Source organism: Mirounga leonina, unplaced genomic scaffold (assembly GCF_011800145.1).
Source record: "Mirounga leonina isolate KUSES-001 unplaced genomic scaffold, KU_Mleo_1.0 Mir_200, whole genome shotgun sequence".
Classification (NCBI taxonomy): Eukaryota; Metazoa; Chordata; class Mammalia; order Carnivora; family Phocidae; genus Mirounga; species Mirounga leonina.
Window position 1 is genome coordinate 3,486,629 of NW_023270503.1, and position 22,215 is coordinate 3,508,843.

Here is a 22,215-nt window from a genome sequence, read left to right on the forward strand (position 1 = left end):
GAAATTGCTTTTTCCTTCCATGATTCTGTTCATGACGAGGGCCTGGGGCAGGCAGTCACTTGTGGTTGAGACGCGTCGTGGCAGAACCCAGGCTAAGGCGCTCAATGCAGAAGGCAGAGAGCTCAAGAAAAGGGAAAAGAGGAAACACATACCCAGGAGCCCAAGGCCTCTCCAGTCTCGAGAACCTTAGAATCTCTCCTGGACACAGGTAACTTCCACCTGACAGCTGAGAAATGCAGGAGGAAATGAAAACAGAGCCCAGACAACTATGAGGCTTTAGGACTGACAGACGCCGTGAGGAGTCATCCAGTTTATTCCTCCACTGTCTGGCGAGACGGGGCCCAAACCACTCTTCATGGTTGCCGGTCTCTTCCCCTTTGCCCCGAAAGGGTTGCTTTACCTCCTCAGAAACAACTTTCTGAGGGCTTGGCATCCCCGCTCTAAGGGTTGAGATGGGGATGGAGAGGAAAATCAATATAAATACCTGGCTGTTTTCCGCTTGCAGCTTGGGCACAGAAATGAGTGAATTCTCCGAGTCAGAGTCAATCGAGGATCTGTCACGTTTGGGGGATTTCCTGAAAGGATCTCAGCTTTAGCATTTGGTGTTCCTGGTATCAGAACTGCCCCCATCTGCAAGGATGTCGTTACGATTTGTGATGTTTCTTGGCATTGCTCTTTCAGTTCATCATTTGCAGTTTTTTGATGAGCCCGCCCCAGCTCCGACTTTTCCAGTATAACTATCCTCAGTGGAGTATCATCCTGGGTTACTGCATAGGAACCTCATCTTTCATCTGCATCCCCACATATATAGCTTACCGGCTGATCATCACTCCAGGGACATTTAAAGAGGTAGGTGCTAGTGTGTGTGTTCAGACTAGTAATTGTTTTGGGAGAAAAGGATTTTCTGGTTGTGCTGTATTCAGAGGAGATGAGTCCCCCACGTGAAGTTCACCAGTTGGCTCTCCATCTTATGTATTTACATGCCTACACCAATGTGCAGACCTGTAATGGCTGCCGCTCCCATGAGCCTTAGATGCAGTGGCAAAAGAGAGAGCTGGTTATTTGCATGCACCGGAGCGCACAGCTTGAGGTGTGGATAGCATTCTAAACTTATCAGATGACTGCTTTGCCTTCTGCTTGCCACTGGGCATGGGCATCAGAGCTGTCATGTCTGCAGCAATACACATTATGTTTTATTAGAGATTTATTTATTTATTTGAGAGAGGGAGATTCATTTATTGAGAGAGAATAAGTAAATAAATATTTGCGAGCAGTGGGAGGGGCACAAGGAGAGGGAGAATCCTCAAGCAGACTCCCCACTGAGTGTAGAACCCAAGGCGGGGCTCCAACCCAGGACCCTGAGATTATGACCTGAGCTGAAACCAAGAGCTGGCCGCCGAACTGACTGAGCCACCCAAGTGCCCCTGAAGCAATACACATATTTTGACTTAAGTGGAGATTATGGTGGAAAATGTCCATGGTCATTTTTCTAACAGCAGTGTGATGAGTGCTATTTTGAAAATCATCACTAAATAAGGATGTTGCAGCAATATAATAGTTTTAGCTCAAACCATTGGAGTAAAAAAAAAGTTTCCATTATAGTAATATTAATATAGTAATGAATAATGCTATAAAATTTTATTAATAGAACCTTGTAATTTGTATAAGATTGTATATTTTTCAAAGCATCTTCATGTAGATGATCTCCTTTTGCTATCAGAATCCCTTGTGAGGTGGATAGGCAGGTATTATTAGACACAAGATATTGAGGCTGGGAATAATCTTGCCCAAAATTTCCTTATTTCAGTGACTTGTCCAAGGATATAAGTACAGGGAGGCTCAGAATCCAGGTTTTCTAATTCCTGGTCCAGTTTTTTTTTTCACTTTTCTCCTCAGGGGGTCAATAGTTTATGTAGAAATTGACACTAGAGGTTTGGGAGCGGTGAGTTGCCATTTTTCATCCAGTGCCCCCAGAGTTCATAGTTGAGGTCACCAGGATTCCCAATAATGTGGTACTTCGTTATTTCCAGAATTGAAAATGTTTGAGTTGTTACTTGGTTGTCTTTCTTGCCATAGTAAGAAGGTTACTGTGGCAGAAGAGCCTGAAGAAGTCTGTAGGTGGGTGCTTTTGTAGGGGATGAGCTCAAAGGTGAAGAGTGGTATTTGGGGAAAGCTAGAAGGGACCGTATCTGTAATGAACTGAGAACTGAGGTGGGCTAGTCTATGAGCTCTTCAATGCAAAACTCAAATAGGAGACCATCACACTCATCTTCCTAAAACATTTCATAAGAAACATTAAGCAAGAGTACATAAGGCAATTAAACATCAGCTCTTTCTGAGAACAGCTGAGTGCATTTATTTTTCCAAACAGGAAAACTGAATTCTAGGTGGAGAGAACTCTGCATGGAGTTACTTATTTCCTACACTGAAACCAGTCCTATCACAACCTCATTCCTCCCCAAGGGCCTGGGACCCTGGTGTTGCTTGAAATATATACTCAGACCCAGAATCGTTGGATTTATCCCTTCAAATCATCCTTTATCATAGTCATGATGATCCACTGGTTCCATTGATTAAAATCCAGAGGTCAAGGTCAGGGGTGGGAAGTCTAGTTAGGTTAGAAAATATCAGTATTCTTTGGTCAGACTACACCTCAAATCCTGGTCCTCTCTCTTGCAAATTCTCCGTTGGCCACAAGGAAATGTCACCCAAGGGTGAATAATTATTACAGCTCAGATCCATTAGCAATAGAGGTAAGTAAGGGTGATTGCACCATCATCTTTGCCATAGGCCATCATATGGGGAACAGTGGGTTTCCAGGAAGCATGATGCAGCCCGTCAAGGAAGACTGGTAGAGAAAGGAGCTAGTCACCTCTGGCAAGTTGCTCCTCTTCTCTGGGCCTTAGTTTCTTCATCTATAAAATGTGCTTATTGGACTGGATTAAAAATTCTCAAACTGTTTTTTAAGGAATAAAGTATTCTTGGAATATCACTAGGTGTTACTGCTGGGGAAAATGTTATGTGGTCAAATAACTTTGAAGAAAGCTGGATTAACGCAAGTTAAATAGGTTTCTTTACTACGGGACTTCTCAAAAGCCTTTATATGCCCATTTGCATGCTTAATCTCTGAGATGGATAAAGCATGCTAGGTTTTTTTGCCAAGCACTCCAAGGGACTATAATTCTTTGTGAATACCAGACTTGCTGGTCCATAACATTCTGTCTATGAGGGAGGGAGGCTGCATGTAAAATTTTGGTATAGTTAAAAAAAAAAGACTAAGGTAAATTTCTTAACTCTTTTGGGGCCTAGCCATATAAAAGGTTGGAGCTTGTGGAATGATCCTCCACTTGCTTACCTGGAATTTGGACATGCACCTGCAGCCTGGAAGTCTCCAGTTTGGAGTCATCAACTAGATTAGGTCATTGTTGTAGAAAGCCCTAGTAAACTGCACAAAGATACTGGGAAGATGGGCCCTCAAAAGTAAGCATTCATGAAGGTGTCAACAGTGATCTGTTTCTTAGATTATCACCCTGCAAAAGGCCAAGGCCTGGCAAATTTTGAGAGCAGTGGTAGTCTGGCAACTGGAATGCTGCCAAAATAGGGAAAACAAAAGTGGGCCTAGTATTTTGGGAGATCAGCAGCCAGAAGGGCAGCAGAATGGGTGGCTGGGGACTAGGACACAAAAGCCAAAAGTTCTGCTTTGCAGTGTTGTTCATTATACCATTCCACCATATACCTTAGTACTCTCTTCTCTTCCTGCACAACATAGCTTCACTCAAGACTAGTTAGAATGATCTGCGTCCAGTTCCCAATTAGCAAGACTTAACTCTGTGTAATCAGTTATGGTTTACATATTCATCTGTGGGGAGGGATGGTTTGTGAAATTTTGCTTTCTATGGCTTGACATGTCCAGGTAGCTGATGAGGTCTACCTTTTTAAGGGGATTTCTGGCGTGAAATTTCAGTTCTTGAATGTTAAGGTCATTAGGAACACAAAATATACAATTTTGTTAATTTCACTAACTATGCAGATGGAACTGTTTGAATGCCATAGGCCCTGCTCCATAAAGAAGAACAAACTCCCAGAATCAGGAAATAAAAGATTGAAGGACTGAAACTAATGTAACATTTTGTATTAACTATCTCAAAAAAAAAAAAAAAGACTGAAGGGGACTAAATACTTTTTCAATCCAAAATAAAAAGGACTAGTAGCAGAGCTTCACCTACAATCCATAAATCAAAAACCGCTTTCAAATCCAGTTTTGCCCACTTCCTGTACATACTTTCAGCCATCAAAGATTTTGCTAAGCAACTTAATAAAGATTTTCCTAAGCCTCTGAAGTGCTTCTGTTTTCCCTTCGCATCGCTGAGCTGCTTCATGTCACCCTGATGCTACGTTTTACATGGTGGGCTGTATGTCTCATACCCAAGCCCAAGCGTATTTCAGATCTGTCTTAAAGCTTCTGTGCATCTCAGCTGTTTCCAAACTAAAAATTCCTAAAGTCTTCCTTGTAATGAGTCCTATGTCAACATGAGTTTGCTTTAGGAGTGATTGATTTAAATGGTCACTCTTTTTAAAAAGTTTTGTGATAATTTGTAACCCTGTATGAACTAACTTCTTCACAGGTAGATTCCTGAGATCAGTAACATCCTAGCCTAATATTATAGCGGCTGCTGACACTGTGCATCATACGCCCGGTGTGTGTGCAGGGTGCAAGGAGCCTGGCTGGGGCGGGGTGGGGGGTGTACAGGGTCCAGCATTCACTCTGCTCCCTGAGCCCTGTGTGGCCGCAGGAAGCCTCCTCGGTCCAGAGAAAAAGATGTGCTTTCCCAGGTCCTCAAAAGCATGTTATACCCCAGTGGAGGTTCGACCGAAAGATCATCATTTTCTCCCGTTAGTGTTACAGTGATTTTTGTAATTAGTTGACAGATGCTTATAGTTCCTGAATATATCATTTTTTAAGTTGTATGTAGGTATGTATGTATGTATGTATGTATTTAAGTGATCTCTACACCCAACATGCGTTCAGACTCATGACCCTGAGATCAAGAGTCACAGCATCCAACTGAGCCAGCCAGGTGCTCCCTGAACGTGGCATTTTTATCTATATTTGAGAACAGATAAATTGGGAATTCCTTTCTTTTTTTTTTAATTTTTTAAAAATTTTATTATGTTATGTTAGTCACCATACATTACATCATTAGTTTTTGATGTAGTGTTCCATGATTCATTGTTGGCGTATAACACCCAGTGCTCCATTCAATACGTGCCCTCCTTAATACCCATCATCGGGCTAACCCATCCCCGCACTCCCCGGGAATTATTTTCTTTTTTTTCTTTCCCCCTATAACTTTATTAGAATGTGAATATATTCCAAATCAATAACTAAAAAATAAAATAAAGATAAAAATAAATCAAGTTACAGAGCATGCATAAAATACAAAGTAGCGATTTACAAATAGATAATAGTATCTTCATAACCAACCAATACTCTAAAATAATAAATGGCTACAGAAGAAAACCAAAAGACTGACCACAGCAATGCCTTCCGTGTGCCCCACACGTCATGTGCCCCACACGTCATGAACACCGCAAAAGACAGATTAACTATGAAACATAGTAACCTATGCAAGCCCAAACACATGTATTTTTGTACTTGGGGGATATTCCACCATCCTGAATGGTATCAATTCAGTTGACACAACTTTCAGAACACTGCAGAGTAAGTGCTTAATATTATCCACAACAAAGTAAAACTCAGTATTAGTGTGCACATTTCTAAATGGGAAACGAGTTGCTCCACTGATTTCAATAACGTAGTGGGGAGAAAGTAGTTCAGGTTTGTATAATGCCTAAATGCATTCTATTTAAATTCAAGGTACTACGTACTAGAATACATGCCTTTAAGTGGTACCACTTGAGCAGAAATTAACCTCTCACTATATTCCTTAGACCTACTGAAACCAGATATTTAACTGGACTGTATTCCATAATATACTGCAAAACTCAAAAATCAGCATAGTTAAAATAATTATCCATGCCTGCTGATAGATACGGTGATAAAACTAGGTTGCATTTCATTTACTGGAAGGTTTTAAGACAAAATTAACACTTCACAATTTGATACAGCATTAAACCTGAGCAATAAAATGCCACATAATCTACTGCTGGGGAAATTAGATGAGTTCAGTGATCTGGGCTGCCTGATCATTGCAACAGAGGCATCTCAGATGGAATTCCACCGGTCTCTCAAGTTCCCAGCCTGCCAGGCAGCATTGTTTAACATATGGCTCCATAACCACACTGCTACTGAAACCATAAACAGTCTTTTGTTTATTAAGATAATTCTTATTCAGAAAAAAGTGTCCCCCTCTCTAATCAACTCTGATGCTTACAAAAATTAAAAGACAAAATTTACTAAACTACTTAACCTTATTAAGGCATTTTAGAAACTGACTTCCAGAATAATGGAAAATTTTCAAGCTCTCAAAATCCTGCTATGTTTATAGGGCAATTCTTAGATTTGTGGAAATATACACTGCATTGAGAGAAGAGTGTATGAATTGTAAGCTGCTCATTATAAGCTGCTCTGTGGCAAAATGATAGCTTATTTCTTCTAAAGTCTTCTTAGTTTGATTTGATCAAGACCAATAGGTCTGAGCTTCAAGTGATCAAGTTCTAGTATGTTCTACAGTGACAGGCTTCCATGATGAAAAGTAAACAGTAACTGAGGAATCCAAACATTCAGTTTATTAAACTAAGGCTAGTGAAGCCATAGTATGAAAAAAAGCTGCAGTCATTCGGGGCAAGTGGATGATTTTATAAAGCTAAAATCAAAAGACTTAAGACATGGAAAAATTCGTAAGTATGAGGAAGTAATAAAACACAAAGTGACCACAAGAATTGCAAATATATTTAAATCTCAGACCTGGGAAATGGACTATACACAGCCTTCTAGGGGAGAAGAGAAACGCCTTAAATGTTCTGACAGCACTGCACCTTTGGCTTGTTTTCAGTGGTTGGTGGAACATGAATAGGAACCACATTGTTGCTTGGAGACATGTCATTTTCACGTCTGTCTGACATTTGCTTCTGGGAAACAGTGCGGTATATCTCTGTCAGAATTGTCTGAAAAGCAGCTTCTACATTTGTAGAGTCTAGAGCGGAAGTCTCAATGAATGACAAACCATTCTGTTCTGCAAAAGCTCTTGCTTCATCTGTAGGAACTGCCCTGAGATGACGCAAATCACTCTTATTGCCCACAAGCATGATAACAATGTTACTATCAGCGTGATCTCTCAGTTCTTTCAGCCATCGTTCTACATTTTCATATGTGAGATGTTTAGCAATGTCATACGCCAATAAGGCACCTACAGCTCCACGATAGTTTGCTGATGTTATAGCTCGGTATCGCTCCTGCCCTGCCGTGTCCCATATCTGTGCCTTTATTGTTTTCCCATCAACCTGGATGCTTCTGGTTGCAAACTCTACTCCAATGGTGCTCTTACTTTCGAGATTAAACTCATTTCGAGTAAATCGAGATAAGAGATTACTCTTTCCAACACCAGAATCTCCAATAAGGACAGCTTTGAAGAGATAGTCATACTCGTCGTCGCGGGTGCCCATTGCGTGGCCGAGGAGCGAAGGGGCGGGAGCAGCAGTGGTATCGGTGGGACCAGGGGGCGTCGCTGCAGGGGTAGCCCGAGAGCCGAGCTTCAGCTGCCCGACGGGGTAAAGAACCCCTCCCTGCTCCTCGGGAATTATTTTCTTAAGGAAAGTCAGTGAGACTGTTCCCACTTACTAGTAAATGCCATTAAAATGCTATTTAAATGTTTTAATATTAATGTTGAAATATTTTTGCAGTACTGTTATGAGTGTTTGTAACGTTGTATTTTCTTCCCAACAGCGTATTATTAAAGGTATCACTCCAGAAACAGCGACAGAAATTCCCTATGGGGACATCCACTTGAATGCCATATAACAAGCTTCAGTGAGGGGAAAATGGCTTCCCAACAACCTCTTCCTCTGGTTCTGACAAGTCATGCCTCGCCTTCTCCCCTCAGAATGAACAAGTTTCCAGCTACGCCTGACAATGGAAGGGCCTTCTTCATGGAGAGACAGTCCCAAAAGACTATGGTGCCCAGACCCTTATGGCCTCCAACTACTTGTTTCTGGGAAATCTCCTGGACATATCACCACGTTAGCTCTATGACACAGCTAAACTGGACTATTTTGGACGCGTGAGGGTGTGTATGGAGGTGATGGAAGCCACCATCTAATCAGTTAGGATTAGGCTGAGAAGCAAGTTTGTACAAGTCTCCTGTGTCATTTCTTGTTATGATCATTGGTATCTGACATCCATTGCTTCTAAAGGTTTCACTGTTCATGAGTGCATAAACCACGTAGGAGAAAACAGGGATGCCGTTTTGCTAGCCATATATTTTCTGAGTAGCATAGAATTCTGTAGCTGGAATCTACTAGAACCCTGTAACCCGTGTGCTGTTGTGGAGTCAGCAGAGGGAGAGGTAGAAACTAAATGGAAAAATAATGTATTCACGTGAGCATGTGTGTCTGTGTATACTGTTGTTTCAGTGTATCCTTGTCTCTGGTCCAATACTTTGGGCCCATTACAAACTATATGAATTTCCTCTAATTTTTCTTACATTAACAATTCCACCTACTCAAATGCGTATGTATGTTATTATAAGGGTATCACTGCCAACTTCGCCTTCTCCAATGACCCCGCTTTAGTGCGCACCTTCCTTTATGGGCTGGTGTTTAGCATTTGCTGCACTTCATTGCCATCTTCCTGTCTCTGCCAGTTAAACATTCAGGATAATGTTCCACAGGCAAATCTGGCCTATTTCATTAGTGACTGTGGCTTGGCCGTAAACTGCTTTGAAGACGGATACTGACAAATGTGTCTTCGGTGTTCAGTTGACTATCTGGTTTAAGCCCTGTTTCAAATTACCGGGTTTGACCGCTCAAGTTACCTTGCTTTGTGAAGAGAGGATAAATCCAGTTCTTGCTTATAGGGTATAGAGTCTGGCACCCTGACCTTAACCAAGGTCACCCTCAATCTAGAAGTAATTGGAGACTATGGGTTGGCCTTAAATGGAATTCCCCTAACACTTCCTGGTTGACCACCAGGATTGTGAGCCCTCCAGCTAATATTCAAGATTGAGGCTAACTGGAAAAGGGTCAGTTAAATGAACAACCTTGCATTCCACATAAAGCCTTGAATACAGATCAAGTAAATTTGATCTTGAGTGGCTTGTGACTTTCAGATGCATAACTAAAGAAGTAAATTTACCTTGTAGTGCAAGATTTCCTCACCAAAATCTTGAAGGGAATAAAGCCTAGTCGATGATAAAAGAACTCAATCATCTTGCCCCACATCATTTCGGTCCTCTATATATAGCATTTAATTCCAACCACCTTATAGAAAGAAGACCCATATAGCAGAAGCTTGGTTTTTATCCAATTACAGATCTTCCTCTCGGCTTCTTTCCCCAACAATCTCTGCCCCAGCCATCTTCTTGTACTCCCCTTACATTCTTCTATTTCTGATTCTTTGCTTCTCCCAGCAGGATATTTTCCTTATAGATGTGAGCTGCTGAGAAGTTTCCCAAAATATTAGAGGAAAAGAGAAGAGGGATTAAAAAATGTCCCTCACTGACCTACCTTCATTATCTTCGCTCTTTCATTCCTTCATGCTACCTTATTTCCATTCTCTTTGCTTTCTAGTGCGCTGAAAGGAGAGGGGATGTAGAAGCGGCAGCGTGATCCAGTGGTAAATGGCTTTGCAAATTTTAAGAACTACTTTATAAAGATATTCAGATATGGATTCTTTCCATCCCACACACACTTACGCATGTTCCAAAGACATCATTTTTTAAAAAGCACTTTTCAAACAGAATAGAGTTTTGCCAAGCCAGGTGCTGAGGGAATTATATAGGTGTTTTGAAAAGTTTTCAGACTTCACTGGACTTAAAAAAAAATAACAAAATCTCTGTTCTGCACGGTTTGCACTTACTTGATGCCTATTTACTATTATGGATTTTTTTTTAAAGGAAAACTTAGAAGTAGGTAGGTGGACTTTAAAATAATCTTTTAAAGAACTTTTACATCTAATGCAGTATTTACATAAAAGTAAAGAATAAAAATGGAATTGAATTGTAAGGTCATTTGAGTACTGAAGTTAATTTTTTTTTGCTGTGATATTATTAGTAAGAAATACCCAAGAAATAGGCAAGACACAAGATAAAGGCATGGAGGGCAATTCAACTGATTAAGGTTGTTTCCTATATTGATAAGCAATGAAGCCAAAGAATTCATCTCCCTTCCAGAAAACTTACAACCTATTTAAAATTTATTCCATTAGTTGTTCAGAACGCATATGACTTATAACCTAAATTCATTGCCCTGGCTGCCCCATCTGGAGATGAAGACCCTGACAAGCACAAAGTCAACAGAATAGCTCCAAAATCAACTAGCGAAAATCAAATCAAATAATGAAATCTCACAATAAGGCAAAAAAAAAAAAAGTTATTTGGTGAGATGAGTCACTCCCTCACCATCCTCTTTACTAAGCTTGTTAACTTGTAATACCAATCTCAAAATTTAAGCTTAAATATGAATTTCCATTTAACCCATCCACCCCACCTCCACGCCTGAAAAGGGAGATTACTCTCCTAGAATTACAATCGTATTCTCTCTGATAAGTAGGAAGGAGTGACCCGAAATGTTCTACCTATTGTATAATTGATTTGGGGGTTCACCGTCAGAGCAAAGCTTAAAACTATGGAAGGCAATGGCTTAACTGTGGTGTTCTTACCCATATCTTAGTGCTTAGCTACAGAATCGTACAATCCAAGCCTGGTTCCCTTCTTAGCACATCCCGACTCCCCTACTCATAAATCAACAACTGGTGCTTAAGATACCAGAATTGTTCAGAATGGTGTCATTAAACACAGCAGTAATCAGAGGACATTTTTCACTATCCTTCTCTTCATTCCTTTTTTTTTTTTTTTTTTTTTTGGTCAGGGGGTAGTGGGGAAAAGCAGTAGGTTCCTCAGAGAGACTATGTTACAACCTGTCATCCCATAAGTAATTAAGTAATGTAATAAAAGCAAAATAGTCCTATGCTCAGTGGGAAGCCTTATATACGTTAAAGTCATCATGGAGCTCACACATCATTTAAAACAAGGTGAGTTACACAAAAGGCTCTTCACTGGGAAGTTGAGTTTATAAAGTGCTTATTTGAGAAGCATGTCAGAGAGAGAAATTTATAAAATCAAATATGGGAAAAGAAATGTTACAGCAGAAAGATTATCCCTAAACTGTAGAAAGCTGTTCTGGTCCACTTGAAACATTCTGGTTTTTGAAGTTTTTTTTCAGTATCAGAGATAAGTAAATTATCTTATTAAAATTCAGCGTAAGTAGCTCCATAGATGGAGTATTTCAAATTTCTAAATTTTTTTCTTTTCTTACTTTCCCCTCATTGCTTAACTCTCTCTAAATTTTAATGATAGAACAATATTTTAACGTTTAGATAACCACATTACAGGCAGAGCAAACCTGGCGATCTAGCTAATTTCTCTGCTCTTCCTGGGATCTGGAAATTTCTAAATGAAGGTGAGGTTATTTCCTCTGCTAGAATGAAATAATACTCCTCTCAATTGGTTTAGTGGGCATTTACCTCAGTGGAAAAGATAAACATTTTAGGATGGAATCTTAAATATGTCTGTCCTTCTGTTTCATATAATTGGGACCTATTTAGTATTGTTTCTAAACGGAGTGTTTCAAAATAACTCACCTTTTCAAGAGAAGAAGTCTTTTTTTTTAATGATTCACAATATATTTCAGTTGGAATTTCAGATGGTATTTCTCTTACCAACACATCACAATATCCATGCCAAATTGCTCAACTAAATGATAGTAGATCATTATTTCTAGCAGTTTGTAAACACTGACAGCCCAAACAACAAATATTTGGGGAGGAGGAGTTATCCCATCTTTATGCTAAAATACCTAAAATACTATAACCAAATAAGAACATTTTCAGGGTTTTTTTTTTAAAGCTATTCTGGGGGTGCCTGGCTGGCTCAGTTGGTAGAGCATGTGACTCTTGAGCTCAGGGTTTTGAGTTCAAGCCCCATGTTGGGTGTAGAGATTACTTAAGAATAAAAATCTTAAAAAGAAAAAAAAAAGCTATTTTGAAAGATACTTCTTATTCAAACTCTAATACTAGAAGTGCACCTTGAGAAACTTGATTTATGAAAAATGCATATTTTAAAAGATAAAATTAGGGACTTCAAGAGTTTGCAGTTATTTCTTCAATGGCATTTAAAATAGGATTTGATTGGGGCCGCTGGTTGGCTCAGTCAGTTGAGTGTCCGACTCTTAATTTCTGCCCAGGTCATGATCTCAGGGTCCTGAGATTGAGCCCCCGCAATGAGCCCCGCACACAGTGGGATTCTCTTCTCCCTCTGCCCCTCCCCAACTCACACATACTCTCTCTCTCAAATAAATAAATCTTTTTTTTTTTAAAAGATTTTTATTTATTCATTTGGCAGAGAGAGACAGCGAGAGAACACAGGTAGGGGGAGTGGGAGAGTCAGAAGCAGGCTCCCTGCTGAGCAAAGAGCCCAACTAGGGGCTCGATCCCAGGATCCCGGGATCATGACCTGAGCTGAAGGCAGATGCTTACCAACTGAGCCACCCAGATGCCCCTCAAATAAATAAATCTTTAAAGTAAATAGGATTTGATTTACAAACAATTTTTCAGGATACTATATGTGTTGGACATATCAGTGAGGTACTTCAAGTTCTTGATTATGGTTAATTGAATTATATAAATGGTATTTCTTTCCCTTCATCTTTACTTTCCTCTTCCACATTACCTACAACTACAATTAAGTGAATTCCCTCTTCTATTCACTTCTGTCCACAGTGGTACAATGGAATTTCTATTTATTTTTTACATAAAACATTTTTAAACTTTAGTGGCAGAACTAAACTAAGTTTTATTTGTATAAAAGTAGAATCCCCTCTTTAAGATGCATAGCATGTCCCTGTATTCATTTACGCAGTCCAGGTTAGATGAGAGATCTCAGCAAATGCCTTATGTTGTGAACTGTCAACTGTAATAACTCTTAACATCATGATATATAGATTTGTTCTGTCTCACAATAAAAACAAAACTTCCAACCTCTTAAGGTTAAGATAAAAATCTTAATCTTTTTTTTTAAATTTTTTTTTTTTTAAGATTTTATTTATTTGCGAGAGAGAGAATGAGAGACAGAGAGCATGAGAGGGAGGAGGGTAAGAGGGAGAAGCAGACTCCCCGCTGAGCAGGGAGCCTGATGTGGGATTCGATCCTGGGACTCCAGGATCATGACCTGAGCCGAAGGCAGTTGCTTAACCAACTGAGCCACCCAGGCGCCCAAAATCTTAATCTTAACTGTACATTATCAAAACATTTATACAATTTCCCAACACTACATGTCATTTGCAAATACTTAGTATCAAAACTACCTAGAATTAAAAATATTAAATTTCAGTAAAGCTAAATTACTACAATTTTTGCAATTTGTGCAGAACTTTAGTTAATAATGTGTTTTCACATATATCATCTCACGTGATCATCAGAACTCTGGGTGTTATTTCCCTAGTGTTGCCGATGAGGAGACTGAGGCTCAAAGAAGTCAATTAATTTGCCCAAGTTCACGGCTGAAAAGTTCCAGGACAGGACTTACGCCTCGGCTTTCTGATTCAAAGCCAAAGGTTATTTGCACTTTATCTTTAAAATCATCATCCATAGAAGCCTAAATACACAGATCCTAAATTCAAAAATGAAAATCATGAGGGATGTATTTTCAACAAATATGGACATTCTCCTTCATAACCATAATACAACCATCAAAATCAGGAAAGTGACATTGATACGTCACTACCATTTAATCTCAGACCTTTTAGCAAAAGGATCCAGTCCAGAATCACACATTTCATTTAGTTTCATGTCGCTTTTGTCTCCTTCAGGCCAGAACAGATTCCCAGTCTTCCCTTGACTTTCATGACCTCAATACTTCTGAAGATTACAAATCAGATATTTGGCAGAATGCCCCTCAGTTTGATTTGTTTGAAGACGGATTCCTCATGATTAGATTCAGGCTAAGTATTTTGGCAAATATCGTGGGAATGATGCTGTGTTCCTCTATCTGGAGGAGCACAATTTGATTTGTCCCATATTCATGTTAACTTCAATCACACAAATAAGGTGGTGTTTGCCAGGCTTTTCGCTGTCAAGTTTCTTTTCTTTTTTGTAATTAATTAGTATTTTGTAAGGGAGTGTTCCTCTGAGATTGTGCAAATAACCCCTTCCTTCTCTTTTATTCATGTATTTGTTATGGATTCCTATTTTGTTCAGTGGACTATAATCATTAATTTTGATGCTCAAATCATCCCATGCTGAGCCAGTGAGAGTCTTGGCAAGCTGTCCCTTTGACATGTCCCCATCATTTAGAACACTTCCTTACTTTCTGGAGTAAAATGTTCCAGGAGCATCTTGTACTTTCCCTGACACAGCCTTTCCCTCCAGGAAGCCCTGGTTCCTTTTAGTGAATGATGTATTTAGAAACCAAGATTTAGGGGGTAGGTATGATCATTGCTATTGGGCTGTCACTGATCCCAAGTCCTCTCATTGGACAGAACAAAAGTATGTGTGTGCATGTGTGTATTTGTGCACACACACACACACTTGCATTCCTTAATTATTTCTGGATCTCTACTGTGAAAACTGAGTTCACACCAGTATCTCCAGTTCTAACCCAACACTGCAAAGTTCTCTCTCACTTTCTGTCTTTATATTTATAACCCCTTCTAGGACAATGAGAAGCCTGGTTCCCATTATCCTGAATAGATTTCCTTATTTGATCGGTGTCCCTGAACGTAAGCAATAGTCTACGGCTTCTGATCTCCTTCTCCCACTCAGGTTCTGACACCTGGTGCTGGGATTGTCCCCTGAACGGATGCGCTTCTCACCTTGCTCAGGCTGACAACCGTCCTGGGCAGTCACACTGCACTCACTCTATGGATGCCTTCTTGACCACACCTGGGCTCAACCTCTTGCATGGGCCTCCTCTCTGCACGATTACCCTCCACTCTCATTTGGGCTGACACAGAGTGTAGGCTGTGCCTACATAATTCTTTTCTTCACTGAGTTTTAGTGACACCCAGCTCTGGGCCATGATAGCTTTTACCCTGCACAGCACCCCTTAATGGACTGAATTGCTAGGGAAGGGATGATCAAAAGGGGAGAGGATCAGTTTACATTCATAGTTATAATTAAAGCCTTAAAAAGCCATCATATTTTCTTAAGGGGCAAAGTGAGGATGGGGATTAGTAGTATAATGGGGTGGGCAGAGCTTGGATAAAGAAAGCATCTTCCAGGAGAGAAACTTAAGTATATTTTTAAACTCTTTTTCCCAACCCACAAATTTTCCTGCTAACTATTCCTTATTTCTTCTTTTAGGCTTTGTCTTCTTAACATAATGAACAAGAATTTAACACATCTGGCACATAGCCCTCAACTTGCTAAATGCATGAAAATACATATTTCATGTCATTTATCTGGCCTAGTTTCCCTCCATCGTATGACTGATGTCATATATTTTTCCAAAAGCAAAAACCTTCCCTGCACCAATGTAAAGAACAGACAGGATTGAGAAGACAAGGGCTCCTTTCTCAGCAACTACTAAACTAAGTAACCTTATATAAGTCACTCAACTTCACCAGCCCCATCTCCTCATGGGTAGTAATAATATAACTGATGACAAATACTGATATTTACTGGGTGCTTACTAATGTCAGGCACAGCATTGCATGCATTGTTTTAAGCAATTCTCACATCAATCTTATGAAAGACACACTTTCATTTTTTATTTTCTTAAGATTTTTTTAAAAAGTAATCTCTATATCCCATGTGGGGCTCAAACTCACAACCCTGAGATCAAGAGCTGCATGCTCCTCTGACTGAGCCAGCCAGGTGCCCCAAAAGAAACACTTTTATTATCCCCATTTTACAAATGAGACTGAAGCATAGAGAACTTAATTTGTCCAAGGCTATGCAGCTAGTAAGTAGTAGACCCTAGACCTCCAAGTCTCAGCTTTTAAACATGATGTCATAGTGCATTAAAAACATTTTAAATTGGAAGGGTTACATTAGATGATCTCTAAGGTCATTCCAGTTTAATAATTCTGATTTTAAGAAATGCTTAGGGGATATTAAGATAAAAGAAACAAAACTTTGCATTAGAGTAGGCATTGGGCATATAAAGTTGAGATTGGGTCTTTGCCCTTCAACAACTAACATACTATCATAATGCACAGAATGCAAAGAAGATAGAGGTGCTGCTGAAAGAGCGGTATTAAGAGAGCCTTTATGGAGGCAATACCACTTTTGTTCAGTTTTTGTTTTTTTTTTAAGATTTTATTTATTTATTTGACAGAGAGAGACACAGCGAGAGAGGGAACACAAGCAGGGGGAGGGGGAGAGGGAGAAGCAGGCTTCCCGCGGAGCAGGGAGCCCGATGCGGGGCTGGATCCCAGGACGCTGGGATCATGACCTGAGCTGAAGGCAGACGCTTAACGACTGAGCCACCCAGGCGCCCCACTTTTGTTCAGTTTTAAAAGTAACAAGTTAGGTAGGGGCGCCTGGGTGGCTCAGTCAGTTAAGCTGCTGCCTTCGACTCAGGTCATGATCCTGGGGTCCTGGGATCAAGCCCCATGTCTGGCTCCCTGCTCAGTGAAGAGCCTGCTTCTCCCTCCCCCTCTGTCTGCCACTCTGCCTACTTGTGTTCTCTATCTGTCAAATAAATAAATAAAATCTTTAAAAAAAAAAGGAACAAGTTAGGTAGAAACATAGGTGGCATTCTAGGCAAAGCAACCAGTATGTGGGAAGGCATGGTTATCATGAAACAGCACTATGTATTTGATATGACTGCAGTGAGAGTCAACAAGGGGAGGGAGAAGGAAAATGAAAACATTTTGAGTTACTTGTGTATTGTTGAAAATTGAGTCAGGGGAACAGCTATTTATCAATTCGTAAAATTTAAGTACATTATTTTGGACCTTATTTACTTATTCTTAAAAAGATGTATTTATTTATTTGAGAGAAAGTGAGAGGAAGAGCAGAGGGAGATAACCCCCAAGCCGACTCCCCGCTGAGCGTGGAGCCTGATGTGGGGCTCAATCCCACTACCCAGGAGATCATGACATGAGCCGAAACCAAGAGTTGGACACTTAACCGACTGAGCCACCCAGGCACCCCATGGACCTCACATCCATGTAAAAGAACACATCTAAGGGCACCTGGGTGGCTTAGTCACTTACGCATCTGCCTTTGGCTCAGGTTATGATCCCAGGGTCCTGGGATCAAGCCCCACATCGGGCTCTCTGCTCAGCAGGAGCCTGCTTTTCCTTCCCTTTCTCAAGTAAATAAATAAAATTTTTAAAGATTTTATTTATCTGAGAGAGAAAGAGAGAGCACAAGCAGGAGGAACAGCAGGCAGAGGGAGAAGCAGGCTCCTTGCTGAGCAAGGAGCCCGAGGTGGGACTCGATCCTAGGACCCTGGGATCATGACCTGAGCCGAAGGCAGATGTTTAACTGATTAAGCCACCCAGGCATCCCAATAAATAAAATCTTAAAAAAGAACACACAGGGATACCTGGGTGGCTCAGTCGGTTAAGCGTCTGCCTTCAGCTCGGGTCATGATCCCAGGGTCCTGGGATCGAGTCCCGCATCGGGCTCCCCGCTCTGCAGGGAGCCTGCTTCTCCCTCTGCCTCTCTCTCTCTCATGAATAAATAAAATCTTAAAAAAAAAAAAAAAAGAACACACAACTAGCAACAAACTTAATGAATTTCTTATTTATACTAGCTCAAATCATACATTATCAAGTAACTGCCGCCCTGTGCATAAGCCATTCTATAAATCAACCTCTTATAGATACTTCCTGTAGAAATGACTAAGATTAACCAGGATGGCCAACAGTTCCTCTGACTCATATATTAGAAATTTTAAGATTACAGAAATGTTGGGGCACCTGGGTGGCTCAGTCGTTAAGCGTCTGCCTTCGGCTCAGGTCATGATCCCAGGGTCCTGGGATCGAGCCCCGCATCGGGCTCCCTGCTCCGCGGGAAGCCTGCTTCTCCCTCTCCCACTCCCCCTGCTTGTGTTCCCTCTCTTGCTGTCTCTCTGTCAAATAAATAAAATCTTAAAAAAAAAATAAGATTACAAAAATGTTGAGATATATTACACGTACAGAATATATAAAACGTATTTACAATGAGAAGAACAGCCAAGTAACTACCATCCAAGTCAAGAAGTGGAACATTGTCAGCATCTAGAAGCCCTGTGTGTACCTCTCTTGTATCATGAATCTTGACTCTAACAATCATTTCCTTGCTTTTTCTTAGTTTTACTTACCATGTATCTATATATGGTATCATTTTGCTTCTTTTAAAAATAACAAAGCAAATTACTTTTTCTTACAATACTGTGAAATTCATCCCAATTGTGTGTAGCTCTAGTGTTTTCACTGTATTGTGTTTATACAGATACCAGATTCATTTACTAATGGTGACATTCTAGGTTATTTCTGGTTTGATGAAAAACACTATTATGAAAATTCCTGGTGCACCTGTGGAAAAACACAAGTTATAGAAAATGTGCATCACCACATTGTTTTCAAAAAAGGTTCTACAAGTTCATTTGCCACTGGTAGTATAGATGACTACTGCTCCATGTCGAAAGCAACACTTAGTATTGTACCTAAATATTTTTGCCATTCTCGGTGGATGTTTGGTGGTATTCACTGTGGTTTTAATTTGAACAAATTTTCACTCACCGATGAGTCTATTTGCTACCCCCAGTTGGAAAAAGATCTTACTCCCCATATTATACTATATAAAACATTCTTTCCAGGTGCATGGTAAATCTAATTGTGAAAAGTAGACATTACTGTAGAAGCATTATGCTTCTAGAAGAATGCTGTCCAGAACTTTCTGCAATGGTAGAAATGTTATATAAATCTGCACTTTCCTATATGGTAGCCACTAGATACATGCTGCTATTGACATCTTCAAATGTCTAAGCAACTGAGGAAGTGAGCTTTAAATTTTAACTTTTGATTAACTTGAACTTTATGACAATTAAAGATTTCTGTTCATTAATAGATACCATTGAGAGTGAAAAGGCAAACCACTGAGGGGGAGAAATTACTTGCAAAGACAACTCCTACCTAGAACATATAAAGAATTGGAGCGCCTGGGTGACTCAGTTGGTCAAATGTCTTTTTTTTTTTTTAAATATTTTATTTGACAGAGAGAGACACAGCGAGAGAAGGAACACAAGCAGGGGGAGTGGGAGAGGGAGAAGCAGACTTCCCGCTGAGCAGGGAGCCCGATGTGGGACTCGATCCCAGGACCCCGGGATCACGACCCGAGCCGAAGGCAGAAGCTTAACGACTGAGCCACCCAGGCGCCCCTAAATGTCTTACTTTTGATTTTGGCTTGGGTTATGATGTTGGGGTTGAGATCGAGCCCCACATCAGGCTCTGCATTGGGCATGGAGCCTGCTTGGGATTCTCTCTCCCACTCTAAAAAAATAAAAAATAATTTAGGTCATGAAAAAAGGCAGATAATAGCCCCAACCCCTCCAAGATAGGCAAAAGAAACACTCTTCAAAAGGGAGATACTCAAATGCTAATAAATATATGGCAGCCATAAGGGAACCACAAAACCGTGAGATATCATCACACCCAACAGAACGACAAAACTCAAAAGACAAAAGGTAAACAGTTACCAAGTGTAAGCAAGAACGTGGAGCAATGTATGAGAATACATTGATGATGTGTATTTTGGATAACTGACAGTACCTAATAAAGCTACACTATGCATAACCTATGGGTCAGCAATTCCATCCCTAGGAAATACCCAACCAAAACATATACATGTACATGCTAAAATTTTGACAAGGACCAGAATGCTCCTAGAAGTGTATTCATAATAACCCCAAACAGGAAATAACTCAATGTCCAACTGCAGTAGAATGTGTAAGTACTACAAAATCTAGAAAACAAGAAAAACGAATCTATGGTGTTAAAAGTCAAAGTGGGAGAGGGTGCCTGGGTGGTCAGTTAAGCTTCCAGCTCTTGGTTTTGGCTCAGGTCATGATCTCATGGGTCATGGGATCGAGCCCCACATCGGACTCTATGCTCAGCGTGGAGTCTGCTTGTCCTTCTCCCTCTGCTCCTCCCCGGCTTATGCTTTCTCTCCAATAAGTAAAATCTTTAAAAAAAAGTGAAAGGGGAAGGGGTAATAAGGAAGCCAGGAAGGGGTGTGAAGAGAGCTTCTGTGGGTCAGGTAATGTTCTCTTTTTGCACTGGATGTGTTCATTCCGTGTTAACCAATTAGCCTGTCAGGCAGTGAGGCACTCATTCTCCCATACAACTCTGGACTTACCTCACCTTTGAAGTCGGCAATGGTAGTGGAAAACATCTCTTTAAGTCTGACTTGGCCTCGCTTAAGTCACATACCTTTCCTGGAGCCTCTTCAACCCCATTTGAACCACTGGATTAAGTAGTGAAGGGGTACTTCCCCAAGGGAAAACCAAGGCACTGTTCTCAGAAAAGGGTAAAATGAATGCCAGAGAGGTAAAAACATCTATGTATCTGGAGATCAAAAGAAAACCCCTAATTTGTAGTTCGTCCCTGAGTTATGTCAAATTTTGTTAAGAGTAATATATAGCTTTTCCTATCCAAAGCATCCAAGCTGCTTTGTGAAAGTCTCTGGACTTTCACAAGTCCAGAAGGAAAGTCCACAGGGAAAGAAATCTAATTTCTTATCAGATTTAACTCCAGTCTCTCCCTCCTTGACTATAGCTTACATACTATAGTTAAATTAATCTTTCTAGGGGCGCCTGGGTGGCTCAGTTGGTTGAGCATCTGCCTTCGGCTCAGGTCATGATCCTGGAGTCTTGGGATTGAGCCCACGTGGGGCTTCCTGCTCAGCGGGGAGTCTGCTTCTCCCTCTCCCTCTGCTGCTCCCCCTGCTTGTGCTGTCAAATAAATAAAATCTTTTAAAAAATTTAATCTAATATATGGCTCTACTTATAACAACTCCAACAAAGGAACCATATTCCCCTATCAAGGTTGAAGATTTTTAGCCTGTCACTCACGCTCTTCCATCATCTCACCTGAACTTTTTCAGTTATATGACTCCCTCTGTGTACATGTATTCAGTGCTTTTTAAATGTCTGTCACTGATCTATTTTATTTTTATTTAAAGATTTTATTTACTTGAGAGAGCGCACACAGAGGCAGAGAAAGCAGCAGATTCCCCGCTGAGCATGGAGCCTGACATGGAGCTCGATCCCAGGACCCTGATATCATGACCTGAGCTGAAGGCAGACGCTTAACTGACTGAGCCACCCAGGCGCCCCATCACTGATCTTTTTAAATTATTCGGATGCAACTGATATTTAATGTATCAGTCAAGAGATATGGGCATTAGATTTCTTGTTACTTTCCCTTTTTGGCTTTAAAGCTATAATAAAATGATTTACGAATGCTAAATTTGATCCTTAATATTATGTCTTTTCTAAAACTCAGTATTCTTTTTTTTTTTTTGAGAGAGAGTAGGGGGAGGGGCAGAGGAGAGGGAGAATCTCACCCAGCACAGGAGCCTGACATGGGGCTTGATCTCATGGCCCTGAGATCACAACCTGAGCTGAAATCAAGTCAGACATTTAACCAACTGACCCACACAGGTGCCCCCAAATGTTAAGTTTCTTAAGTATATAAAATAAGACAGGCTCTTAAATAGGCTACCTGAATCTTTAGCTAACTTCATTTTGACTAAATGTCTCCATCTTTTTACCCTTACCTAAAACTGACTGAAATAACATAACCAATTTACTAACTTGATAGGGGATCAGAATTAAAGTGATTTTTAAAATTAAAAAAATAAAAGAGGAATTGTGGCATAAATGAGTGACATACTTTTAAAATAAAATATGAGCATGAATTAAATGTACAAACACATCACTATTTTTATTTGCATTTAAGCCAAATGTGCTGTGAGCTAGAAAGTTACTTACACAAGATGTATGATCCATTATACATTAACAAAAATTTCAGAATGTGAAGTATAAC

The 22,215-nt window shown here is 40.3% G+C and overlaps 2 protein-coding genes across 2 annotated transcripts in view; one reads left to right on the forward strand and one right to left on the reverse strand.

Annotated features, from left to right (window-relative positions):
- SLC6A4 (solute carrier family 6 member 4) overlaps window positions 1-8,537 on the forward strand; it is a 35,689-nt gene extending 27,152 nt beyond the window's left edge. Inside the window, exons 13-14 of the mRNA XM_035027651.1 lie at window positions 682-849; window positions 7,907-8,537. Of these exons, the coding sequence (XP_034883542.1) occupies window positions 682-849; window positions 7,907-7,981 (243 nt within the window). The 3' untranslated portion in view covers window positions 7,982-8,537. The remainder of the gene's footprint in view (window positions 1-681; window positions 850-7,906) is intronic.
- LOC118025248 (ras-related protein Rab-11A-like) lies at window positions 6,153-7,719 on the reverse strand. The gene has a single exon (XM_035027650.1). The coding sequence runs from the start codon at window positions 7,624-7,626 to the stop codon at window positions 6,976-6,978; it is 651 nt and encodes a 216-aa protein (XP_034883541.1). The 5' UTR covers window positions 7,627-7,719; the 3' UTR covers window positions 6,153-6,975.
- Window positions 8,538-22,215: the final 13,678 nt, after the last annotated feature.

Coding starts and splice junctions, on each gene's coding strand:
- LOC118025248 (XM_035027650.1), bottom strand. CDS start 7,626: ATGGGCACCCGCGACGACGAGTATGACTATCTCTTCAAAGCTGTCCTT.